Below are 26,394 nucleotides of genomic sequence, written 5' to 3' on the forward strand. Positions count from 1 at the left end.
GTTGTTTTTTCTACTCCTCACCCAAGAATTGCAATCCAGTTGCCCCTAGTTATTATGAGATACCTCTCCCATGTCTTCACTGTACCAGAAATTATATCAAGATTTTGTTAATGCATTTCTTGAAGCTTAGTAGCTTTAGAAAGACAGAGTCAAAGTTTGTTTAATGAGAACAAGTATTTTAATCCCTTTCAGGTTCCAATGTGATCAAAGGCTCACTCTGGTTATGCTAGGATTTTATACAGAGCACAGACAATATCTCAGTATCTATAGTCATGTATTTAAAAGCAGCTGCTTTAAAAGGGTCTGATGTATTTTCATTGTAAATTACGGACTCCTTTTAAAAGGCAAGAACTATCTTGACTTGACTCAGATATATTTTCTGTGAGTCCTTTCTAAAAGAAACAAATCTGTTTAACATACACTGTTTACACTTTCAGATATTAAACTTAAATGGCTGCATCAAAATATTTTGTAAGAATGTATTTCCCTCTTTGTCTCTTTGATTTTAGATAAAGGAAAAAATAAAATAAAATAGTTAATGTAATGTTAAGTAGAAAGAAAGGGCTCACAGCCCTTGATTCCAGAGCATCTCTGTTACCCCAGGGAAGGCTAACCACCGTGTGCATTTAAGCACCCGATCACTGGTCAACAGAAAGCTCTTGAAGTACAAAGCATTTATCCATGCAGCTTGGGTGTTTGACAACAGGAAGCAGGTCTGAGCATATGAAGTGAAAGTGCAAGTTTAAGAAGAATGAAATTCAAGACTTCATCAGACTAAATTTGTTTCAGGAGGCCACTAGTCATTGCTCCTTCCCTTACCAGCCCACTATATCCACAGTGTAGGTAAAATTCTAAATACTTCTTAAATGAGATAAAGGAATATATGAAAAAAATAAATGTTTTTCAAACAGGTGCTCTTATAACCTACTAGTATTTTTTAAACTTATTTCTGTGCTAAAAGTACTTCCAGGTAGAACAGCACAAGAAAGAAATGTTGCAGCATGATTTAATCCTAGCTAAATACTATCAACCACAGTACAGACAAAGCCAAATTGTATCTGACTGGAGAAAAACACAACTGTTCATATTCATGAACTGCTCAGGTAAAGTGTGAATTACACTATTTAATTTGAACTATCAAAGTATATTCAACTACTGATGTTGCTCATACATGCTCTCTCTACAGTCAATGGAGATTGGCATTTCCAGAAAGACATCATACAACCATAAAAAGATACCAATGGGACATCAATACATAATTCTATTATAAGATTGTATATATATATGAACTCACTGAATATTTTTATTTTAAAATCCCTAATATTCTAATTATAAAAATGACCATTTGCTTGATGGGGAAGACTGAGTGCTGTGTGGGTTTCTTTCCCCCTCTTTGGTGTGATGACTACAAAGATAAGATAGATTTCCCTATTCTGTTTGCTAAGTGTGATTTGACTAGTAATGTATTCTGAGTTTCATCCAGGAGGGCTGTATACATCTGCTTGTTACAGGCTAATCTACTATGGCATTACCAAGTCTGTCCAAACTTTCACTGTCTTGCAAGATAGCGTTTCCTTTTAGGTAGAAAATTCACTGTTCTGATTTTTGTTAATGGGTGGGCTCCTTCCTATAAACATTTCAGAGATATCCTTGCAACTGTGTGAAGGTAGAGAACTGTTAAATATAAGCAGAGATTTATAGAGTGGTTAGAAATTTCTCAGGAAAAGACAAATAAAATATTAACCCTCTTTAAATTAGCTCTAACCATGATTTTTTTTTTCCAGATGTTTCAAATATACAGCTGTTGGGTGACAGCCCTCAGGGAAGCCAGTCAAACACAGGAGAACATTCTCTCTCTCTGGAGGGACCCCTGGAGGTGTCCTGCTCCAGGGACTTTCTCACCTTCCACTGAAAGCAGGACCCAGTGGCACAGAGCAGCACAGCAGGCATGGCTGCTGCACTTAACAACGGATTTGGCTGAAAACGGAGGATAGCAACAAGTGAGGTGAGAGACAGAATTTATATTCTTTGGCATAGCCTCCAGCATTTTTTTTAATGCTGAGAAGCAAATTAAGTCAGTGTTTATCAGTCCTAATATAGCCCTTTAAAATAAACATTAAATTATAGGTTAATATTAAATACAGCAATGAATGAAATGCTATTGCTGAGCCAGTAGCATCACCTTTAATTAGCCAGGTTTTCTCTTTTGCTAGCTGTGACACAGCTGTGTCTTTCACTGGTACTTTACTAGTAGCTCAAATGTTTCCACTGTAATTTTTTTGGACAAACTCACACATAACTGGAAGCTAAGGCTGTTCTTTAGTTATGTGTTTGAGCTTTTTTTTTTTTTTTCTTCCAGATACTAGTATTTGTTTATTAATAATTTTTAGGTTGGGGGGAAGACATTCTTTCATTAAGAAATAAATACAAATTGAGGCAAGAATAAAGAAATGTGACTAACTGTTACCAGACCATTAGTAATTAAAGACAGGATGGGGAGATGGACAGAAGGGACTGTACAGGAAATAAATGTGATCTGCAGAGCCTTGAAAAATAACTCACAGGCCTTCTTTCCTCTGGAACAAAGCTGCCTACTGGGAGACTACAATATAATCATGTAGTCAGACAATAGGGTAATAATATTTAAGTTACTAAATCCAAAAGCCCAAGAAGACTGTTGTAGGTTAAAGAGACAGAATCCTCTGTGCTCTGCTGCTCTGAAGTTATTGCAGTGGTGTCAGCAAATACAGGACTAATTACAGCAGAACTCCCTCTTCACAAGGAGGTCTGACCAGTAGATACACACAGTCACTAAAAAGTCCTGCCTTAGCCCAATGTCCTCCCTAAGCTACCACTAGTCATTGCTAAATAATTCTTTGTGTTACAGCGTGGGCACCCTTACTCAGTCAGCACATGCAATACCAGTCACACACAGAATCACACAGAATTTCTAGGTTGGAAGAGACCTCAAGATCATCGAGTCCAACCTCTAACCTAACACTAACAGTCCCCACTAAACCATATCCCTAAGCTCTACATCTAAACGTCTTTTGAAGACTTCCAGGGATGGTGACTCCACCACCTCCCTGGGCAGCCCGTTCCAGTGCCTCACAACCCTTTCAGTAAAGAAATTCTTCCTAACATCTAACCTGAAACTCCCCTGGCGTAACTTTAGCCCATTCCCCCTCGTCCTGTCACCAGGCACATGGGAGAACAGGCCAACCCCCACCTCTCTACAGCCTCCTTTAATGTACTTATACAGAGCAATAAGGTCACCCCTGAGCCTCCTCTTCTCTAGGCTGAACAAGCCCAGCTCCTTCAGCCGCTCCTCATAGGACTTGCTCTCCAGGCCCCTCACCAGCTTCGTCGCCCTTCTTTGGACCCGCTCAAGCACCTCGATGTCCTTCTTGTAGCGAGGGGCCCAAAACTGAACACAGTACTCGAGGTGCGGCCTCACCAGAGCCGAGTACAGGGGGACGATCACCTCCCTAGCCCTGCTGGTCACAGTGTTTCTGATACAAGCCAGGATGCCGTTGGCCTTCTTGGCCACCTTGGCAGTCTGTGCTTTGTACCCCTCATCCCATCCATCAGATGCCCTGGTGTTGTATGAACCTCTACAGTCACTCAGATCTCTTCTTTGACAACCACATCTTTGCCTGGTGAGGATCCCCCACAGATGATGTCTCAAGCTTCCAGCACAGGATAACTGTAATGGACTTTGATATGTGGAAAGGGTCATTCACCGAGCTGTCACTGACCTAAATGAAGCCTCTGGTAGTGGAAAGATATCTGGCCACTCCAGATAGCTTAGGCTATCTTGAGATGCAGGAAGAAGTTGGGCTTCCTCCTACAGCCTCATACCTTAGAAAACATGGCTACTGCTTTGGAAGGGGAAATAAGCATTCCCCAGCATTATGGGAGCAAGGCTGGCCCTACAACACCCCTCAGCATCTCAAAGTTAAGCATCACCTCTCCCACCCTTGCCACAGGAGGAGCCAGGCTCTAGGCAGACCTTTATCCGTGTGCTTACTCAGTTCTGCCATCACTGCTGTGGAGGTTTGCACCAGCTTTGCATTAACAATTCCTGATCACAGTTATAGCCTTTAACTAAGCAGGTCTTAGTATAGAGCGTGTTGGGCAAGTATCTCTTAGTAAATAAAGCTGTAAAAGGCTCAGTATGATAGCTACAGACTCAGCCAAATCAGCCAGAAACTTCAAATATTTTTTTAAATCATGGACTTCAGACTAGGCAACCCAGAGCTTTAATATCCAATAACAGAAGGGGACATTTTAAATATTAGCTCATCCAGCCAAAAAGATGTTTACATCATAAAAATATAATCCATTTAAATCTCAGCTCAGTGGAGAAAGTTACATACCAATTGACCTAACAATTTGAAGCTCATGGGAAGGAAGGCATATAATCCATATTATAATCAGAAAAACTCAATTATTTAATCAATACTTTTAAAAACAAGCAAATTTTTAATAATTTAAGCATCTAAGAATGTGTGGTAAGATAAGACTATTTTCTACTCGGTACCAGCACTAGACTCCATAGAGGAAGCAAAGAACAATATGAAACTACAGTAAGCAAAATCAGGTAGACCAGCAGTGGGACCTCAATATTTTGGCCAGGAATCAGTCTGGTACTTTTCAAAATCTGAGGTGCTCAGGTCAGAGGCAGAGTAACTGTAACAGTATAGTGAAACATACCTCAAAAGGAAAAGCAATTCAAGCCTCTATCACTTTCTTTTTTTAAAAGGATGTCTTTGAAGTAAGTCAACTTTATATGATAGCTGTTTGGCTGCGGGTCTTGCATCATCGTGGTTTGAGCATTTCTGATTAATTCTCTTTAACTTTGGAAAAAGAAGACGCAGAGCCAACAACCAAAAGCAAACTGTAATTATCTACACACAATTCACCCATAATTTAAATCATGAGTTTTGCTCCACAAAGTATAAACTGTTCAGCGTCAGTGCTGAATATCCCATTGGAACAGTAAATAAAGCCATTACAATAGGGAGAAAATTGAGCAGTTAGAAAAACTGCCTTTCTCTTAACAAACACATGGATGTGAAATAAATGATATGAGTTAAATACCTCTCATGCATGATTTTTGGGAACAAATGTTTAAATGCCAAAATTAAACTAAGTTTATGAAGATCCATAGGACAAAACAATAGCTGTGAACTGAGTCAGTAGTAGACTGTGAAACCAGAAAAAACAAAAAACTGTGAATTCAAACAAACAAACAAACTGTGAATTCAACAAAACTGTATTTACCAAAGAGTTCTAAGGGATTTTTCTTGTTCATAAGTAAATTGACTGACTGTACAAGAGACATACATCAAGACATTTTAATTAAGTAAAATCTTAAAATTCATAGCACGTCTTAAACCACAGACCAGCAGAGTACAAACACAGTGATTGGCAGACCTTAGGCACTGGATGTAAAGAAGTTTTTGGTTTGGTGTTGCAAGGAGGAAGGGCAGTGATCCATACTTTGTCCAATTCGAGAATTCAAAATCTGGCTCACAATGGGTAAGCAAAGATGACAATTTTGTTAATTTGGACACTTATTGTGCCACTGAATAAACCTCAAGTATTAAAAACAGAAACCTTTCAGATACTTCTTAGTGATATCAAAACCCCAAAATACTCATCTTTTTACAGAAATGCTGTAGGATCAAAAAAAAATAATGTGAAACATCTGAAGCAAGGCTTTTTGGAGAGCTGCAAAATTACCAGGAAAGAAAAAATAAGAGTGAAATGCTAATCTTATTTCACCAGTAGAAATCTACTGGAACTTCAATGCAACTGATGCATTTTGCTGGATTCTAGTTGGGTTAATTGAGAACAGCATCTCAGGAAAAGAAAATATGTAGAAGTAAAGATTTTTTTTTTTTAATAAAAAATGACATTTTCAGGACTTTTAGTATATGGACTTACTGAGTCTGCACATTCATCCAAGTCAGTAGATTGTAGTAGATAGTATTACAGTTGCAGTGTATATAGCACTGTCATTTCCAATCTACAGTTTGCCCTCCCAAATTATCCTTTTGTATAGAGAGGAAGTATCACAACTATAGGAACTTTAAAAAACATACTGCAGTAAAGAAAACAAGAAATTTAAACAAACCAAAATGAAAGATAAACAAAATTAATGGTCTGACATAAAGCCACAAAACCATAGAAACCCAGTTAAGACTGAAAATCCAGCTTGATATTGTGTCCCTCTCTCAAGCTAGTGTGTCTTCCAGTCATTTGGGTTTCTTTATTTTTGGTTCACAAAAGATAATGGTATTTCAAATTAAAGAATGTTGTGGTGGCAAAATCACATTTCCCATAATACTTTTCAAATTTTTTCACTTATATTTCAAATGTCAGGTCTTGGTAACAAGAATAATTCCCAGGTTAACAATACACTATAACTATACTAAGGGTTATCCAAATTATAACTATATATCCGTATATAACTATATAAGGATTGTCCAAAGTTTCTCTGGCCCTCATACACAGTGGAGTTTAAAATTGATCTTTCTTACATTTGATGCATACTTTTCTAATAAGAAAAATATTTGCCCTTGAGGCAAATTAGCTGAATGGTCCGTCACGCTCCCTTTACACTATCATGTCTTACTCCCTTGCATACTTGCATAGACAAATCCCTTGCTTCCAGGTGCTTAAAACAGAGGCAAGACTAGCTTTATGAACACATAAGTTACCCACTGTTTAAGACAGTAGTCTCCAAAATGCTGTGTGCACTCCCCAGGGGCTTTGCAAAAGAATCCATTGGGGTGCAGGGAAGAAAAACAAAAAAAAAAAAAAAGAAAAAAAAAAAGAAGTACCACTAATAAATATATTTTTAATTGAAATTTTGTTTATGTCATTTTAATCTCATCCTTCTCTAATTTCTATTTTTGTGTATGTTTTTGTGTATGTTTAATAATGTATTTAAATTTGGAGAACACTGATCTAAGGTCCCTCTAGGAGGGCTAGCAGGTATGAGAACTTTACTTCTTACAACCTAAGTGACCTCACAAGTCTCTCTGTGGTCAGGAGCTGCCTTCTGCAAAGACTGGTCATGGTCAGGAGCCATCATCTTTGTAGCCTACACCACCCTGAGACAGAGCAGAGTCATACCTTACTTATAAGTATGGGCTCCAAAACTAGAGATTTCCTTCCTGGGTACAGAAACATTCATATGCCTACATGTTGTCTGTGGCACTCAGTGAAGAAAACACTGAAATATGTTACCTAGAATACACTTTAAGTGATATGAGTTTAAATGCTTGACTTCAATTCCCTCTGCCTAATTTTGTTGTGTACCTTGCTAATTTGAGGCAGACCTTAGTTTGGAAGATCCAATCTACAGGGAAGTCATCTGCTCAACACAATTCAAGAATTTCAAAGTTTGATAGAATGACTAGATTAAGAAATGTGTTACTTTTATGTTGTACATATTATTAAGAATTTAGAAATAAATAGTAATATAAAATGTAACTCCCAACATATGGAATCCCCTAGTGTTCCCTAGGAGAGACCACCCCATGCACATGGGAAAGTCTTCTCACAGATAGTTTTACATGAAATTTGCATAAGAATTTTCCTTATTTTTTGGCAATATCCCACATCTTCTCTCCAACAAATACAATACATGTTACTAAATTAAGCAGAGAAATTAAATAAACACCAGATGACCTGAAGTACAATTTAAAATTATTTAGAATTTTTTGCTCAGAAAAATCCATCAGCTTCACTAAACTGATGTTTTCCTGAGATTATTCTCACCTATTAAAATTACAGAATATACATAACTCTTTCACCCAGACAGTATAGATTCAGTTCTAAAAAGTGATATTTCTCCAGCTTGGCAGAATTTGACCTACTACTACTTATAAGTTCGTAAAAACACAGCAGCACCTACATCTTACTCCATCATCCTAGACTTAGCTTTAACTAGCCTTCATAGTATATCCTTTTAAATGCTCTCAACCAGCTTCTGCAGAAAACTGATTTTCGGTTTAACACACCAGTCATTCAAAAGTCTGAAATAAAGCATTAAAGACTGCAGATGAATATGTCAGCTCATCACATATCACAATATGTCAGGCTCATCACAGCTCATTCCATTTTACTGTATAACACAGTGGAGAACAAAAGGTCAAAATAGGAACATTTGAAAACACTGTGAGAAAAGTAAAAAAACTCGTCCAGTGTGCGACTTTCACTATACTCCTTTCTGAGTTCATTTTCATTATCTAAAAATAACTAGTTTCTAAACAGAACTAAAACCACAAGTAACGTCAGCTTTATCAGAAAGAATCAGAAAGATTCTTTGGCCTTAAAATAAATAAATAAATAAATAAAATAGGAAAAAAAAATAGAAGACTAGAAATCTTATGGGAAGAATTATTATTATTCAACTTCCAGCCCAATCTAACAGATACAGGTGGCTTGGATCATTCTTAAAAAAAACATTAGATTAGCCTTCAGTGTTAGATGTTTTATATTAAATTGCTCTCAGGATGTGAGGATATACTCACAACTCAGTTTAAATCAGTGGGAATTTTGCCATAAACTCCAATGGGCCATTACATTCTACAATTTTGCCTTAACAAGGTATCAGTGTTTGCAAAAAACTGCACTGTGTTTTATTTGCAAATTATTGCTAAAAATATTTGGCTTAACATGTAGTAGGTTCAAGTTTTCAGGTGGTATAAATTAGTGTAACTGCAGTACTATGCCAATTTAATCCACCTGAGGATGTATCATTGTATCTTATCCTATTTAAGATCATTCAGACTAATAAAGTAATTATTTCAAAATCTTTCTAGTTTTACACAGCAAGCAGTCACAGTGGTTTTACCCAGGGCTACTACATTTTTGTGGGTATAAGCTGCAAATCAAACAAACCCATCCTCTCAAAAATGTATTATTCCTTGAAAGTCAGCACACGGTTAACCTACATATTTTATTCAGTCCTGGCACCACTCAACATTTAGATGCTGTACTTAAATGTAGACGACACAAATGAAAACATGCCTTTGCAACACTGCTTAAAGTAAAGAAACTTTGAGCAACAGTGGTTCATTCCTATTAAAAAGTAGAATTGCCTCAGCCATTTGTATGATTTTACCTGTTACTTGTTAACAACTAGCTATATTTGTGCAATATCCTCTTTCCACATCCTCTTTTCAAAATAACTATCTAAGGTAAACTCAATTCATTTTTACTTAATGTAGTGTTTGCATTTTATGCTGATAAGAGAGAAATTTGTCAAGTGAGTGATGACATCTTGAGTATTTAATAGACTAGCTGAGAGAGGGAAAAGAGAAAACCTTAAGAGAGTGAAAGAACAATAAACACATCTAACACAGCTTCAACTGTGAAGCAAGCTCCTCCTTCCATTACTTCTATAGGTATGTACTTTTTGCTGCTGCAGTGTAGAAGGAGGTTTTTCTAGATAGCTCCTAACTATTTAGGAAATGTTAAGAAATTTTGGTATTTGCTTTTTTTTAAACTAATATAAAGCATTTGGAAGCCAAAGGTTATTTGAGGGTAAGTAAACTAAAACTAAAAACTAAAAAAAAAAATTTGCAATAAAATCACTTTGGCAATAAAATCAGTATCATGGATAAAATTTATGATAGCTATTAGCTCACACTGCTGCAAAGGTTTGTTGGACTAAAGATCACATAGTGCAAAATACCGGAAGTGAAAAGAGATAATCAAAAGACCATTGCCTAACTTAACAAAAATGAAATGATCAGGAACGAGCTTACAGCATGGAAAGTTCTTGTTAATTGCTTCCTCAGTAAAGCATCCTGACTCGGGATAAATCTTTATTACTGTACTGATTAAAAGCACTATCGGTTTGAATAAGAAGTAAGTGTTTCAAAACACCTACTCATCTTCACCTTCCCATCCTGCCTCTAAGAATCAAATACAATCAAATGCTTTTTCAGTATTTTTTTTAAAGGTAGATGTGACCAACAAGTCATGTCTTTTACAGAACTAAGTGCCAAACTTGTTTCTTGAGTTTTCACTCTGTTATACTCTCTTCTGAGTCTATGTTCTTTTCACACAGAAAAAGGCACACATTAAATCAAGTAATTATACTAGCCTATAACTATACAAGTGCTGTTTTGACAGAAATTGTTGGAGGTTACTAGAGTACATAGGAAGAACAGGCCTGATCTTATTTCCACAGAAATTAGTGGTCAGCTTTGCATTGGGTTTCATGGAGTTAGGACTGTAAAATATATTCCAAATTATCCCTGAAATACCTGCTAACTTCTCTGATGTTACAACAGCAGTAAGTAATTTCAGTAAGCAAGTACTGGCTGATGAAATGGTGAATAAAGATCATCAATCTGACTGTCAACAGAGGTGTATTTACTATTAGATTTCACACATCTGAGGATTTATGTGGCACACATGGCTCTTGCTGAACTCTGTGAAGAGCTAAACAGCACAACTGCATGTCAAGCATGTTCAGGCTCTTATTTGCAAATGAAAAGAAATTGAGACAGTTTGGAAAAATCTGTGAAATTCATACTCTCAAGTCAATTTTTAGGGTAAAGCAGCTTTCCATCTCTTCGTGTGTATATTCAGTATTTTAAGCAATAAGAGACAATGCAGAGCAAGTATCTCAGCCATGCCACTCTCCTTCCCATTGTCTCTCTCATAAACTGATCAAGTTTACCTAAAACCTAACCAGAGTTTCTGCCCCATTACTAGTCCTTTAGAAGACTTGTCTCACTGCTGTAATCATTGGAAAACACTTTGCAATTTCCAAGTGACATACGTTCAGTGTAGTTTGTACCTATTGTTCTTGTGCAAAGTTGTCACTGAGGAAAACACAGCTCTGTTTGTCTTCTTCATGGTCTCAGAGGAACAACAACACCTCTAGACCTTGCCTTGTTTATCTAAACAAAACAAAGGCTTTGTTCTAGATGAAATCCAGAAAATCCCACAGTTTTAGATAAAATCCAGAAAATAATACGTGTGTCTAAAGTTGCATGAGTGCTTCCTTGTCTATCTTGACAGTCCAGTTCCTGTCTGTATGTCCAATCATACCTAGATAGCTACGTTTATGGGTCATGCTTGGCATTTTTTAATTGATAGCAATAGGATGGCTTATGGCTAATGCTATGAGTTACTTATTTCTGCATAGAACACAACATATAACTATATATGGTATAATAACACATCTTTCACGTTTCTTACTTCTTTTCATATGATCCCTTGTAATTACATTTGTTTCATGACAGAAAACATTAACGTCTGCTTCATTCAAGACGAGTTTCAACACTAGTGGACATGATCAGTTCAAAATTATTGACTAGGCATTCCTTTGGGTGGCTAAACTAAGATATTTCTCATGACACATACAATCTGCTATAAAATCATTTGCTTGTTTCTGATTCTTTACAATCGCTGACAGTGAGTCATAATTTTCTCATTACATACAACATCACTAAAACATACTAAACCTCATTGGCCTTAAAATACCAATTCAAAAAAGAATCAAATCTACTGACTTCTATATATCTCAGCTACCCAGAAATAAGTCATAAGTCATAAAAGTCATAAAAAGTCACAGTCATAAAAAAGTCATAAGTCACAGTCATAAAAAGTCAGAAAAAAAAATCTCATCAATAAACAGTGTTCCTACAACAGAGAATAATAATAATTATTTTTCCTGAGGTAAATTAAGGGTTAGCTCTTCAAAAACTGTAAGTGGATACATATTTTACATAGATCTGAAGATAAAGGCCTATTTCTGAAGGATTTTGCTGACTTTTCTGGTATGAAAACAGTAAGAAATAATGTGAATAGCTGTGACTGCCTTTTAAACACTAAAAAAAAAAAAAAAAAAAAAAAAAAAAAAAAAAAAAGTTTCTTACTTTCTCTGACAATATCCTAAGACCATACCATTCCAAAGCCAAAACCTTCAGTCAGTGGCAATTCAATTTAGCAATATCTAAAAGATAAACTGTTTAGATACAAGGTAAGGAATTGCTTTATAAGTTACTGCAGTGACAAAACAAAACACTGGAATGCATGAAATCAAATATATCTATTTCACTGACCTTGAAGCTGGCGTCCTTTGTACAAATCCTTCGTTTTGGTTGGGTTAGCTCTGGCACTGTTATCACACTTAGGTTGTTCATACCTAAAGAAGAAACAGGGAGAGAATAAAAACCAGCCATAGTTAACTTAGAACTAATTTATTTCCAACTTTGTAGTTCAAATTAAAGTTTTTTCCTCCTTTTTTCAGGGAAGAAACTGATTTCTTATTCAGAAGAGGCAATGCAGATTTATCTGCCTGTTTTCCACTTCCCTCAAGGAAGCCAGAACATGTTTATTTTCCTATGGTTGATACCAAACTGAGTAATTATTATCTATTCCAAAGTCCATTTTACAGGGAGGAAAACTGAGGAAGAAGAAAACTGTGGGGGATTGCCATAAAATAATATATAATAAAAATATAATAATAGTAAAGATGAGTCTCCTCCCACCTGCAAGATCAAAGAGCTATAAGCAGCATAACAAATTTTGGCATCTGACTCACTATTCATTCTGTAAATGTAAAACACCACAAAAGCAACTTCACAGCAAGGCAGGTACTGTAGTTAGTTAATACTGCAGCACTAAGTGCATTTACCACTGTATCCTCTCCAAAGCAAATGTTAGTTTAAGAAGGGCTAACTGTGAACAGCTAACATTTCAAACAAGAGGAAAAAACTGATAGGGATTCTGGAAGGATGTGAATTGGGCTAAAATAGCTTGAAATTGGTTGTGGAAAAGACTGATTCTTCACCTGCTACATGAGTATGCTGGTTCCTCTCTTCTTCACATTATGTTTACTTAAAGCCAAATTGTTAGCCTGTAACAAGAAACCCTATATTTGCTGTTTCAAAAAATATTTAGTATCAACATCACTTGCAATTTCATTCTTGCAAGACTGAAGGCATAGGAGCATTTACTGCTGAGTTTTTCTGTTTCTTACTATCCCACTATTATTGCATGGTAGTTTTTCACTCAGTTTAACACAATCTGAGATGTTATTTTCTCATTCTCCTCAGTAGCTTGAAGGTGCAGAATTTAATATACAGCATTTTAGAGAAATTTCAGGCCTAAGTTAATATGACTTGTGTCCATATATATGCATGTGCACATACATACCTATTAATTCAATCTAGGTTCTTTCATACCTTACGTAACTGGTCATCCTTCTTTGAAATGCTCCCATTCTAGACTCCGCAAAATCATATTTACTGAGAGGCATACTAAAATGTCTAATCAAAATATACTAATGTGAATTTTTTTTGAACAATAGATTGTTTTTTAAAGTGTTAGACTGTGGTTATGTCTTGGGGTTAGACCAGACTGCCCCTAAAAACAACACGGAAGTGTTCAGATTTTAATTACCAGTCAGGATGAAAAGTTATCTTTTTTTTTTTCCTTTGAGTGCTTTATTTTTTTCCCACTTGATGAAACTGCCCACTGCTCCATCTAATTTTGGCTGCTGCAAGAAGGTATGGTGTTGTTTCACAAACATGAGAGAGCCACAGACACTTTCCTTTCCATAGAGAATGGTGGAAATAGAAGCTGCTTTGATAGCATGGTTGGGATTTAGATACCTGATGGATGACCACTTCAATCAGACAAGAAAAGAGTGAAAGGGAAATCTCTGAGCAATACTCACTAATGCAGTATCTGGCAACCAGCCTGGTCCCTGATTAATCTGATACCTAACTCTGCATTTCCCTTGTCCTCTTCCGTTGTTACTGCTCCATGCCTACACTTTATTTCATCTCTCCTCTTCTACTCTTTCAGCTTCTATTTTTTTAGATACAGATGTAGCTCACCATATATAAAATAAATCTATTAAATCACAATACCTGCTAAAGTGCAGTAACGTAAAAAGTATGCTTTTAGTTCTTTGAAGCAACTGAAGAAAGACAAAGTGAATCATCAGAAATTTGCCATGCAGACACAGCCACACTAAGAACTGATAAGAAAAACACACTTGACTCAGTTTTCATTGGGAAAGAGTGGGAAAGAGATTGTGTATCAGAACGGAGCACTGTCAGGTAAAAATAATGTAGTCAAGACATACGAAGTTCCTCTTTAGAATTTTAAAAGGCAAAAACTCCCAAGCACCAATTCCACAGTGTGGGCAACCTCATAAAGTAGCTGATTTGCTGTTTTTTTTTTTTTTTGTTTTTTTTTTGTTTTTTTTTTTTTTTTGAGTCTAGAGAATCTTGTGCAAGTGGATTGACAATTATTTTGCCTATGATCCTAGTTGCTCAAAAGTCACAGGCAAGAACAGAGACTCAGGGCCCTGTTGAGGCTAAGGGTCATGGTCTTATGTCCAGAAAGTATTCGGAGCAAGCTGGTAGAGATCCTACTAGTAAGATTTTCAGGAAAACAGTTGTTTGTATCCTGCATGTATTCCTTTTAGTCAAATGGATATTCCCTCTAGACATTCATAAAATCCAGCTTTATACCATATCATCACATATTTCTTTTATGTTTTGCTGTTTTACACGTCCTAGAATGGTTCTTCATTCACATATCTTTATTTTAACTCTAGAAGTATTATTTTTCTCTGGAATACCTTCACTGACAAGTGATTTATCTTTGCCTCAGATCACAGGGCATTAGAAGGTCAATGAATATTAATAACTTCCCTTCATTTTGTGGGTCTAATTTAACAGGACTACTTATTATTGTGGTATTCATAGCCTGATTATATGACAAATTTCATCCTCATGAATGTTTTCAAAACAAACAACATGCAAAATGCTAAGCTGTTCTGGCAAGAGTTTCCATGATATGTGCATTCTTTCATTGTTGTCCCCTAGTGATTCAATCCAGATTTGCAGAACAAAGATTCCAAGATGCAATGCATCCATCTTTCTACCATGAGTACTATCAGATCCTGCAGTAGAGTTTTAATAGCTACTCATCTCATTTATTTTTTGCAATGGGAAGCTGAAAGATAGCATACACCACTTTGCCCCTGAGACGTTAAACTCGGAAAGACTCACATGTTCATCTTTTCTATTTTATCTGAATTAAAGAAAAGATAACTGCTTCTTTTTCATCATATTCTCATCTCTATTTCCCCTTGCTAGGGGAGAAAGTTTAATTTTATCAATACGGATATAATGAAAGGAACTTTTAACTAAAAAATAATTCATGGGATTCCAGCCCACATAAATCTTGCCTAGAAATGAGATCTAGACACTCCTCTTAAACTCCAGACAGGAATCCCACCTGCTTTTTTCACTAGGACTGTAGATGACAAAATTTACCATGCATTCTTTTAGTATAAAACTCATAAAATTAAGCACTCTAGTTACCCATGTAATTCAGCACTTCTACTCAGAACTTCATAAACTCTCCATTGAGTTCCCCATAAATCTGGCAAAGCTGAACATACTAAAAATTATCAAGGCCAAATCATCTGATATTTTCAGTATAAGCCATGAGGCAAAAAGAATTGTGTCTAAATCATGAGATTGAATCCAACTTGCCAGTGTTCTAACTTTGAAGATAGACAGCACAGTGAAAGAATCTCTGCCACCTCTTCTCCCTCATCTGAGTTACTATGTAGTTCCAGAATCATAGAATATCCAAGTTGGAAGGGACCCACAGGGATCATCAAGTATGCATCCAGCAAGCCAAGTGAAGTGACCTTTCCCCTCCACTCACCGTTGGTGAACCACATCTGAAGTGCTGGATCCAGATCTGGGACATCCAGACAAGAGAGACAGACATACTGGCACGAGTCCAGGAAAGGACAATGAAAATGATTGAGACTGGAGCATTTTACACAAGAAGGAGAGTGGAGAGTCTGAGTGAGCCTGTTCAGAAACTGTTCAATCTGGAGAAGAGAAGGCTCCGGGAAGTTATACCGATGTGTATCAATATTTGATGTGGGGAAAAGAATCATAGAATCATAGAATCATAGAATATCCTGAGTTGGAAGGGACCCTTAAGGATCATCAAGTCCAACTCTTGACACCGCACAGGTCTACCCAAAAGTTCAGACCATGTGACTAAGTGCACAGTCCAATCTCTTCTTAAATTCAGACAGGCTCGGTGCAGTGACCACTTCCCTGGGGAGCCTGTTCCAGTGTGCAACCACTCTCTCTGTGAAGAACCCCCTCCTGATGTCAAGCCTAAACTTCCCCTGCCTCAGCTTAACCCCGTTCCCGTGGGTCCTGTCGCTGGTGTTAATGGAGAAAAGGTCTCCTGCCTCTCGACACCCCCTTACGAGGAAGTTGTAGACTGCGATGAGGTCTCCCCTCAGCCTCCTCTTCTCCAGGCTGAACAGGCCCAGTGCCCTCAGCCGTTCCTCGTACGTCTTCCCCTCCAGGCCTTTCACCATCTTCGTAGCCCTCCTCTGGACACTCTCCAACAGTTTCATGTCCTTTTTATACTGTGGTGCCCAGAACTGCACACAGTACTTGAGGTGAGGCCTCACCAGTGCAGAGTAGAGCGGGACAATCACCTCCCTTGACCTACTAGCGATGCCGTGCTTGATGCACCCCAGGACACGGTTGGTCCTCCTGGCTGCCAGGGCACACTGCCAGCTCATATTCAACTTGCTGTCTACCACGACCCCCAGATCCCTCTCTTCTAGGCTGCTCTCCAGCGTCTCATCGCCCAGTCTGTACGTGCAGCCAGGGTTTCCCCGTCCCAGGTGCAGGACCCGGCACTTGCTCTTATTGAACTTCATGCGGTTGGCGATCGCCCAGCTCTCCAACCTATCCAGATCCCTCTGCAAGGCCTTTCCACCCTCATTCGAGTCCACAACTCCTCCAAGTTTGGTGTCATCAGCAAACTTGCTCAAAATACCTTCTATTCCTACATCCAGATCGTTTATAAAAATATTGAAAAGTACCGGCCCTAAAATGGAGCCTTGAGGGACCCCACTGGTGACCGCCCGCCAGCCTGATGCAGCCCCATTTACCATAACCCTTTGGGCCCTGCCCGTTAGCCAATTGCTCACCCATCGTATGATGTTTTTATTTAGCTGTATGGTGGACATTTTGTCCAGTAGGATCCTATGGGAAACTGTGTCAAAAGCCTTGCTGAAGTCCAAAAAAATCACATCAGCTGGTTTCCCTTGGTCCACCATACGGATGATCTTATCATAAAAGGAAATCAGGTTAGTTAGGCAGGACCTACCCTTCACAAACCCATGCTGGCTGGGACCAATGACTGCTTTGTCCCCCAGGTGCGCCTCAATAAGTTCGGGAACCATCATCTCCATGATTTTATCAGGCACTGACGTGAGACTGACAGGCCTGTAATTGCTAGGGTCTTCTTTCTGACCCTTCTTGAAAATCGGCACAACATTTGCCAGCTTCCAGTCTACCGGGACCTCTCCAGATTCCCAGGATCGTTGAAAAATAATTGAGAGAGGTTCCGCGATGATGTCCGCCAGCTCTTTCAGCACCCGGGGATGAATCCCATCCGGACCCATGGACTTGTAGGGATCCAGGTGGAGTAGCAAATCCCGCACACGTTCAGGGTCAATTGGGAGTTTGTCATCCCGGTCCTCCAGCTCAGGGCACCCTGGGTCCCGAAGCCCATCATCGGCATTGAAGACAGAGGCAAAGAAGGCGTTAAGCGTCTCTGCTTTGCCTGTGTCATTGTCTGTGAGGAGACCTTCCCTATCAAGGAGCGGCCCTATGTATTCTTTAGTTCTCCTTTTTCCATTCACCTGAATGAAGGTGAATGGAGAAGCCTGAATCAGACTCTCCACAATGATCTCCAGTGAAAGGACAAGATGAAATGGACACTCCTAAGAACTGCAGAAGTCCTTTTACTTCACCAGCAAAAATGGATGCTGAACTCAACTTAGAGAATGAGAACTAAGGCTCCGAAAAATGATTTAAAATATAGTTCAAAGAAGGATCACTAAAAACAAGGAACAGTAAACAAATGTAGGAGTGGAGAACAGAGGAAGAATAGAAATGAACCTCTGGAATCTCTGTACTTATCTTAGAGTTCCTAGACCAATTTTATAATATTTAATTTTGACAATTTATGGATCTCAGCTTGCCAGAAACCATAGATTACTGGTAACTATTCCATGCTCATTTCATCTAGTACTGTAATTGGTACAGACTATGGTGTAAACAGGTATCAGTAAGTAAATCAGCACTTGAAGAATATGTGAAAGATGCTTCCCAAGAATATAATAAACTGCAGCAAGTGACTTCTGATAGTTTTCATAAATATTAGGTAAATGATCAAAAATGGTTTTTACTTAAGATTGAAAAGATTTGTGATTGCATCAAGATACCCATACTGCCCACCAACTTTGTATGAGCTTCTATAACATTACTACAAGGGCCAAACCTCAATAACCAGCCTAAATAACATCCTTTGGAATCTGATATTTGCCTTGCCTACATCTGCTCTATGTGGCTCACAATGCTTTACCATGCATCCGGCTCAGCCGACATGACTGAACTCCAAGTTTCTATTAATAACACACTAAAACGATACTTCCTCTCTATGGGTTCCCAGGCAATTGTTCCATCAAAGCAAGTCATATGAAATAGTTGAGGAGGTTACTGGAAAAATAACTGAACATTTCTGAGGCTGGATGTGGTTCCTGTCATAGACCATCTTACTTGGTTCTTCCATGTTCAGGATAAGGGGTGTGAGGTTTCCTCTGGGATGATTCATTATCTGCTTCAAGCCTTGGCTTCCCAGCATAAAATAGCAAGAATGGAAAGTAAAAATATAAAATAAAGGATCTGGGGAGCATACTGCCTATGTGTATCAGTCTTTAGCCATCTGGACTTATGGCCAATGGATCTTAGAATTATTTCACTTCAATCTTTATAGTGGAATAAATCTACATGATATCATTCAATTAGCAATAGGAAACTACATGCTACTACATGCACATTAAGGCACCTACTCACTGCAGGTTTGAGCACTGAACATGTTGAACTTACCTTGTTGATGTACCAGGGATGGGACGTCCTGTATCCACGAGAACACACCAGCAGTAGCCTGTAGAAGGATGGCACTGCACTGGTTTGTAAAGGCCACCCTGAGCACACTCTGGAATGAACACATTGTCTTTCTGTGGTTGTTTAGCTTCCTCTAGAGCTGACTGAAGTTCTTGATCACATGATGATGCTTTTGGAAGGAAAAGAAAAAATACTAAACAAGCCATGTGGAAAAGACCTACTGGAAATATTGAACAGTTTTTTAGTTTTTATAACTTTATTTGATTTATGTAAGGAATGTATTTGAAGAGGCTTGAGATAGCCCAAGTTGGTTTATGCTGTATACTTTTAGGACTTTTAGTTTCCTTTTCATGCACCTGCTACATAATACAGTCATAAGACTATCCTGACACCCCAACTCCTACACTAGATATAATCTGTAAATAGCCAAGTACTTTCTCTGCCATCTTAAAAAATTCTCCGCCACTCCACAGTTCCTAAACTACTGATTCTTTTCAGAGGGAACAGTAGAAACCCAGCTTCTTAGGATTCCTTATAGATGAATATCTAGATGAATAATTCATATAAATGTTTATTTTCTTTATATTTTGGAAAAACATATTAGTATGGTGAAAATTCTTCCACTTCCTTTCTTGGTATTTCTGGTATTGATGATATATCATTTGCTCTGGAGACCTAACACCCCAAAGAAAAAGTAATACATTTTTATCTCTGCCCTACCAGTACGTCTCAGATCTCTTCTGAATGCAGGAAAAGCTTATATGTATACATGTTCCTGGACTTTACATGAAACTGAAACCGTGGGCAAAGAGCAGAAGCCCCAGGAACTGAGAGTGCCAGTCATTTCACACCATCAGTAAAACACCTCTGCTGATGAGTTTTGATCACTCTTAAGCTGGTATATGTGGCACTGTAGGAGATAATAAATTAGGCGATAGACTGTTTACTCAAGCTATTTCTTTCTCCAGGACTTTTAAAATCAGTCTCCTAACATGTGAAACTTATATGGTTAATAAAACAGTGTTTGCATAATTCCAAATTACTCTAGTGAACAAAATTTAAATATTTGAAAAACTAAAATGTCGATAACAATAACCTCTCTACAAACACACACATGAATGACAGGAAAATCTCAAGTTATTGGAATTTCAATAAATAAGAAAATCTGTTCAGTTAAAACCAGATTCTTGCAGATGTGGTTGAGCAAATACAGTAAGATTTCTGGTGCAGTGGAAAATACGACAGAAGTTAATCACCTTCGTATTTTAAACAGCACATGACTGCATCTATGCAATAGCCTGGTTTCTACAACATTGTATTTTATTCCAATATATGCAAAAATGTATGTTAAAAGTTTAAAAAACAAGCTAACTTGACTATAAGACAATTTAGTTAGTTAGTTAGTTAGTTTTTTAGTTGATATTTTATTATTATTTTGTTTCATATGGTAGGACAACTAGACAAATTGATAAAATTTGCATGGTTTGTCTTTGTCTGCCCCTGGACATAATGAGAGATTGAATAGATCTCAAAACACTAGTGTTTACATAATAAACTGTAATTAAAGAATCAGTGTAGTGAGAAGAGAAAAGATCCTTTAATAAAGGCAAACAGTTAATTATTTACATTAAAACCTTCACATAAATAGCTATAGTGTCATGAACTGGAAATCCATCGCCAACGTCCTGTTAGAGTAGCCAAAATAAATAATTTCCTTGGTAAATCTGGATTATGATTGTTACTGACTTACAAAATAGAACAACGCTGGAAAGCACATAACTTTTAACTTGATCGCTTTTTATATTTTGTATATAATCAAGCAAAAGGGAGCAAAAAAGGTGAAACAACTGTGGTGAGAGGGAGGAGGAAATCATTACTACTCTTTAAAATCCAGTAAATTCTTTTCTCATTCACACTGATAAAACTTGGTATCATCCCATCAGCTCCTGAGACCTTTTCTCATTTTACATCTTTGTAAACTAGCAACAGAATCTGGCAGATGTTCATATATTCTGATTACCTCTTGCTAACCCACAGGAACAATACATTTTCATCCTCTCAAACTTGTTTAGAAAATTTGGAGACTACATAGGCAGATCATCCAGATAAAAGTGTAACAGAAAGCACAGAGACAGTGTGATGGAGAATTCCCAGTGCAAAAGCAGGTAAGGACAGTTTCAGCTGTAAGTATGTACAATGCCACCTAATTTATGGGCAACTCCAGTTTCTACTGATTGAAACAACCAGAAAAAAAATTGCTGATTCGAAACCAGAGTCATTGGCCACTGGAAAAAACCTGCTTTGTGGTGATTCGGTAACAGGTGTTACAGACCTAGATAAATGGACTTTATGCTTCTGACTGACTTCCCAAGGAGAGTTTTCAAGAAGCTACTGCTCAAGGTAGAATTTTAGCACTAAAATAAAAGCATGAAGTCTTTTTTTTTTTTTCCTGGTTATTTCTCTGATCGTAAGTCTCAAAGGTAGAGAGACACAGTAATATGGGACAGATTTCAGAGGCAGGTTGCGAAAGTGGCTTATGGCTTTACAAGGGACAGTGACAGTAACTGAAATGGAAGTTTTAAGATTAAAAAGGAATATCCTTTATGGCAGAAATCTTGGAAAGAACAGACAAAAAGGTAGGATTCATACCAAATGCTAAGGGAAATGCCTTGTAACTTGGAAAACTTTAGTGATGAAAAAATATGCCTTTGAAGAGCAGCAGCAGCACAGGCATTCAAGACCAAAAAACAGGTCAGCTATCAGTCAATCTGTTTACTGACTGATCAAGAAAGTTATTTCCTCAGATTTAGTATTTCTGTATACTTTTAACACAACCGTTTGTGCCACCACTACTATTTCCTTGTTTGTTTTCATTATGAGAATACTGTTCTTACGTAAAGTACTGCAAAACTGTGTTTACCTATAATCCTGCTTGATTTTTCCAGAAACAGAACATTAGTCCTTTGTGTAATTTCCTCTCTGAGGAACCATTCAAACTTTTCTTTCAATTATTTACAACAGGAGCACTGGAAAGATTCAACTGTAGCCTTGTGATGGTTAAGAGCTCTTATCACAGAGCTACCATACTGTTGCGAATAATTGCCTTTGTAATGTCAGAAGAGTCATGGTTAACAAACGTTCATTTCCCAAGAGAACCAGTGATAAATGTCATTAACTTAGAAAATGCCTGACAGTTTGTCCAAACAATCTGACAACTATGATCTGGAACTGTAACAGATGGATGCCAGAAGTTCATAAAATGAACAGTATGGAAAAGGATCTATGTTACAATAAAAGCAGAATAAGTACAGCGGTTATTAAAATACGTCAAACTTTCTATTCACTACCTTCCTCCCAGAAGCAGGAAAGCACTGACACTCTAACTTCTTCTTTTCACAGACTATGTTTACGCTCTTGTTCTTACACACTTAGTTACTTTAGATCTGCCTTGATGGCAATAATAAATAAATAAATAAATAAATAAATAAATAAATTTAATAATAATAATAATAAACAACTTTGGATTTTTTTCTGTGCTTGTTCATTCAATAGAATAGTTGAACACAGCTGAAAACTCCTTTCAAGACAGTCTACCATGTTCACCAGCCACGCTGTAGCTCACCTGGGATACTTTGTAGGTTGATAAACCTTCCTACAGTTTTTATCCCAAATTCTATTTTATTCCAAGTTCATAAGCTGTAGTCATTCAACACGCAAATTTCAATCATGTAAGTATATTTCACAGTTTTACAAGACCACCTACTTACTTTGAGAAAGTTTTTTTGTTTTTTTTTTGAAAGACAAAGTTAAACTCTTGTTCACCACAAAGAATGAGTTTAAAAACCTGCTTCAAATATAATATACATCACATTGTTATTCCATTTCTTCCCTATTTCCTTTAAACATTCATTTTCAAGTATACTTTCCCATTCTGGTTCAAGATGCCTTCACAGTCCATTACATATAACCAATGGAAATATTTCATCTTCTGTCAATTGGAAAGGTACTCCAGCTAATGAGAAACAATGTGGAGAAGTTTCATGTTTTGTATAAAATCCTGAGTCAGTTCTTGCTGCTAACAAGCAATTCCCCCTGAAAAAAAAGGTCTGAATTTCAATGACTCAAGTTAATTTTCATGAACAGAAAAATACTTAAACAGTAGAAGGGTATAATGCTGCAAACCATTATTTATGAGAGAATATGTTTATTACTCTCTGATGGGCTATTTAAAGTGTTTATTAATGTTTACTAGGTGATATCCTAGAGGAGAAAAAGAGGTGGCTTTTCTGGGAAAATCATCTTGAAAACAACTGCATACCTGTGCATTTGTCTGTAGCATATCTAAAACGCCAAGCACCACATTATGTAAGTTTTAATAATAAGTGTGTTAGTATGGTAACAGGAGATGTTTTAGCCACTTGTTTCAGAAATTCTGTTAGTTGTTGTGCCGTGTCTTATCACGACTTCTCCCAACGTGTGGATTTTTCAAGATTAAAAATAATTTTGATATTTTTATTTTGCTTAAATGTGAATTTCTGTTTCTTCAGTGTGTTCTACAGAAACAAGCTGCCAAATCTGCAGAAAATTACAAAGGCGTCTGCTCACTACTTTAACATTTCCTGCCACTACATAAACATTTCCTTTCAATTTCCTTAACTCCACAATATCTATATCAGAAACAGAATCCATAAAAAAAAAAAAAAAAAAAAAAATCTATTTTCAGTTGATTCCTTCTCTGTCCTTTTCTCATTACCATAATGAGGCATGAAAGGACAATTTAAAGGGATCTTTTATCAGACCTCAAGGTTCAGCATACTCTACAGAAAATAAGTAACAAGAAGCCTGTGAACAAAAATACTCTGAAAAGTGATACCCATGCTTTGGAAGACTGCGGTGTTTCTAAGAGGATATACAGATAGAATATATTCGTGTCCAAATTTCAGTGTACGGAGCTTTAACTTCTGTGACTATTTCTGCTAATCAAAATGTTATCAAAATCATCAGTCTGTTCTACTTAATTTAGCCTAATTTAGGCACATTTTCAGAACACTTCAAATATTGATTTATAAAAGTTCTCTGCTAGTTCATTTCAAAATCATAATAATTAGTATGGCTAAATAGTTATCCTGTTGACTTCATGCAACTCTCCAACAAATTCACATCTCATGAGGATAAGAATTTAATTCTTTTGCTTAGGGTGAACCCTCCTACAGCCAGTGAACAGGCACAGAAGAAAATGATGATAATGTGTTTTTGTATTTTCAAATAGTGTTTTTTTAGTATTCAAGTTTCATTAAACAGATTTCCACTTACACTACACCAAATTGTATTTCCACATATAACCAAAACGTTCACTTTAGAAAGGCAGTAGTGAGTGTGATGATGTCTATTCAAGCTAACTCCAATCTGCAGAAGACTTTACATTGACTGGATGGCAGATTTGGAAAACAAAACAGCCTATCACAGCAGTTATTCTTACCTCTAGCAAACATGCATCCTCAGGGTAAACTAGCAGGTTCTTTACCTGTAGCTGACCAATTTCATCACTCAAAATCCATGACACCTGGTTCTGCTATAAAGAGAACAGCAGCATCCAAGGAAGTCAATGAAGTATGTTAGGTAATATAAATGACAAACATTATCTAAATAACTTCACCCTAGTGAAAGAGAGGTAAGTTCCCTGGCTTCATGTTCTTTTGGGGTTTACAGCCTGCATTGAGACCTCCTCTAGCACAACAGATTCCTTCTGTGGAGAGGCACATGAGGTTTTATAATGGGGTTTAAGATGACAACTTCATACCCTTTAGGTATATAAAGTTATTTTTCTCATCCTTTATAGCCATGGTATGGACACCTCACACTAATCTTTCTTAAGAAACACTGCTCCTATAAGAATTTTAATTTTTTGCTTGCCCTCTCTTGAATGTTTCAAATAAATTCATATCTAACAGAAATTAAGTGCAACTCAGTGAAACAAACAAATGGAGGATCAACTTTTCTCATGCTACTAGTGTCTTATAGAGACTACACATAAACCTAAATCAAAAGGGAAATACATCTGTCGCCCATCTTCCCCCAGCAGAAATTTGTGGAAAAATACCCGCTAATTTCAGTGGACAATACATCAGGTCTCAGCTGAATATACTCCCATATACGTATGTTTCCAGTTAAACCCAATACTTGCTTATGGACCAAGTACTGAATGGAAGGAATAGGTAACATTAATATCCGATCAAACTTAGTCCCAACATCTAGATTGCAACCAAAAGCTAAGACTAAATTATGGTATTAGTACTTATCTGGCGCCACATGTTTTGATTTACATTAGGTTCAGATACTCATCAGCATGAGGGTTCTCAAGGCCTGAAGAAAGCTGGCAACATTCCTTCCCATACTCATTCTTGTTTGTGAAAACTTGTGGGAACCAAATATTTCAGGCCCCTTGTGTGTATTTGCAGACTACTCTCAATGTACTGTTGATCACTATTTTGCACTTTTGGAGTTTGAGTGGATGACTGTGGCCAAACACAAAGCCCATGGCTTCAACAAAGCTCTATAGATTAATTTATGTACTTCACTCCACCAAACAAAGCAGGATAAATCACCAACAGATGCTCTCATTTATCTATGTGGTTTCATACGCAAAGACACTGCAATAAATAAAGATGATCATCTGGAAATTCACTGAGTTCATAGAAACAAAAAGCCAAAACACAGAGAGCACCAGCCCCGTTTAGCTTTACCTGAAAAGGACACAGCCACAGTGACTCCAATCTACCTGTATACACTGGCATTATCTCCACCTTTACCCTGGGTTTGAGAACCTATGTAGCACAATGTTAAGCCAAGACTACACAAATTCTGTTTCTAGAAATAGGAAAAAAACTGGGTGCCCATAAGAAAAAGATGTCAGATTTAAATATGGTGACTTTCTCTTTAATCAAAATCCAGACCCACATGTCTGCTAAAACTTTTAACAGACCACACAGTTTCAGTTTGAAGGAAGGTTTCACACACACCTCTGCAATTTTTTTTTTCTTAAAATTTGAAAAGCAAATTGAAAAATTTTACATTTGAAAAGCAAAAAAAGTACTGTGAGAAAGGCTGTTACTACAATACTGTAAAAGTAAAAGAACTGTTTTGCCACAAAAGCCTGCTATTTTACTGTTTGGTTTGTTTGTTTAATTGTTTTAATTTTTAGTCCAGCTTCTTGGTTAAAGAGATGAGAAATATTATGTAAGTATTCCAATTTATCCTGCCACAGAATTACAGTTCATTAAAATTACTCATTTTAATTATTCATTTACACCAATTTTTCTCCTTCACTGGGTTCTCAAATTGCCATTGTACAAATTATAAGGGCCCAAACTAG

General features: G+C 37.1%; 1 protein-coding gene across 7 annotated transcripts in view; it reads right to left on the bottom strand.

The window, feature by feature from the left end:
- SMOC2 (SPARC related modular calcium binding 2) overlaps positions 1 to 26,394 on the bottom strand; it is a 149,370-nt gene that overhangs the window by 27,595 nt on the left and 95,381 nt on the right. For all 7 annotated transcript variants that reach the window (XM_072035808.1, XM_072035807.1, XM_072035806.1 and 4 more), the window contains exons 8-9: positions 19,005 to 19,191; positions 12,102 to 12,184 (exon numbers count right to left, since the gene is read on the bottom strand). In XM_072035808.1, the coding sequence (XP_071891909.1) occupies positions 12,102 to 12,184; positions 19,005 to 19,191 (270 nt within the window). The remainder of the gene's footprint in view (positions 1 to 12,101; positions 12,185 to 19,004; positions 19,192 to 26,394) is intronic.

This window comes from Anas platyrhynchos, chromosome 3 (genome assembly GCF_047663525.1).
Source record: "Anas platyrhynchos isolate ZD024472 breed Pekin duck chromosome 3, IASCAAS_PekinDuck_T2T, whole genome shotgun sequence".
NCBI classification, from domain to species: Eukaryota; Metazoa; Chordata; class Aves; order Anseriformes; family Anatidae; genus Anas; species Anas platyrhynchos.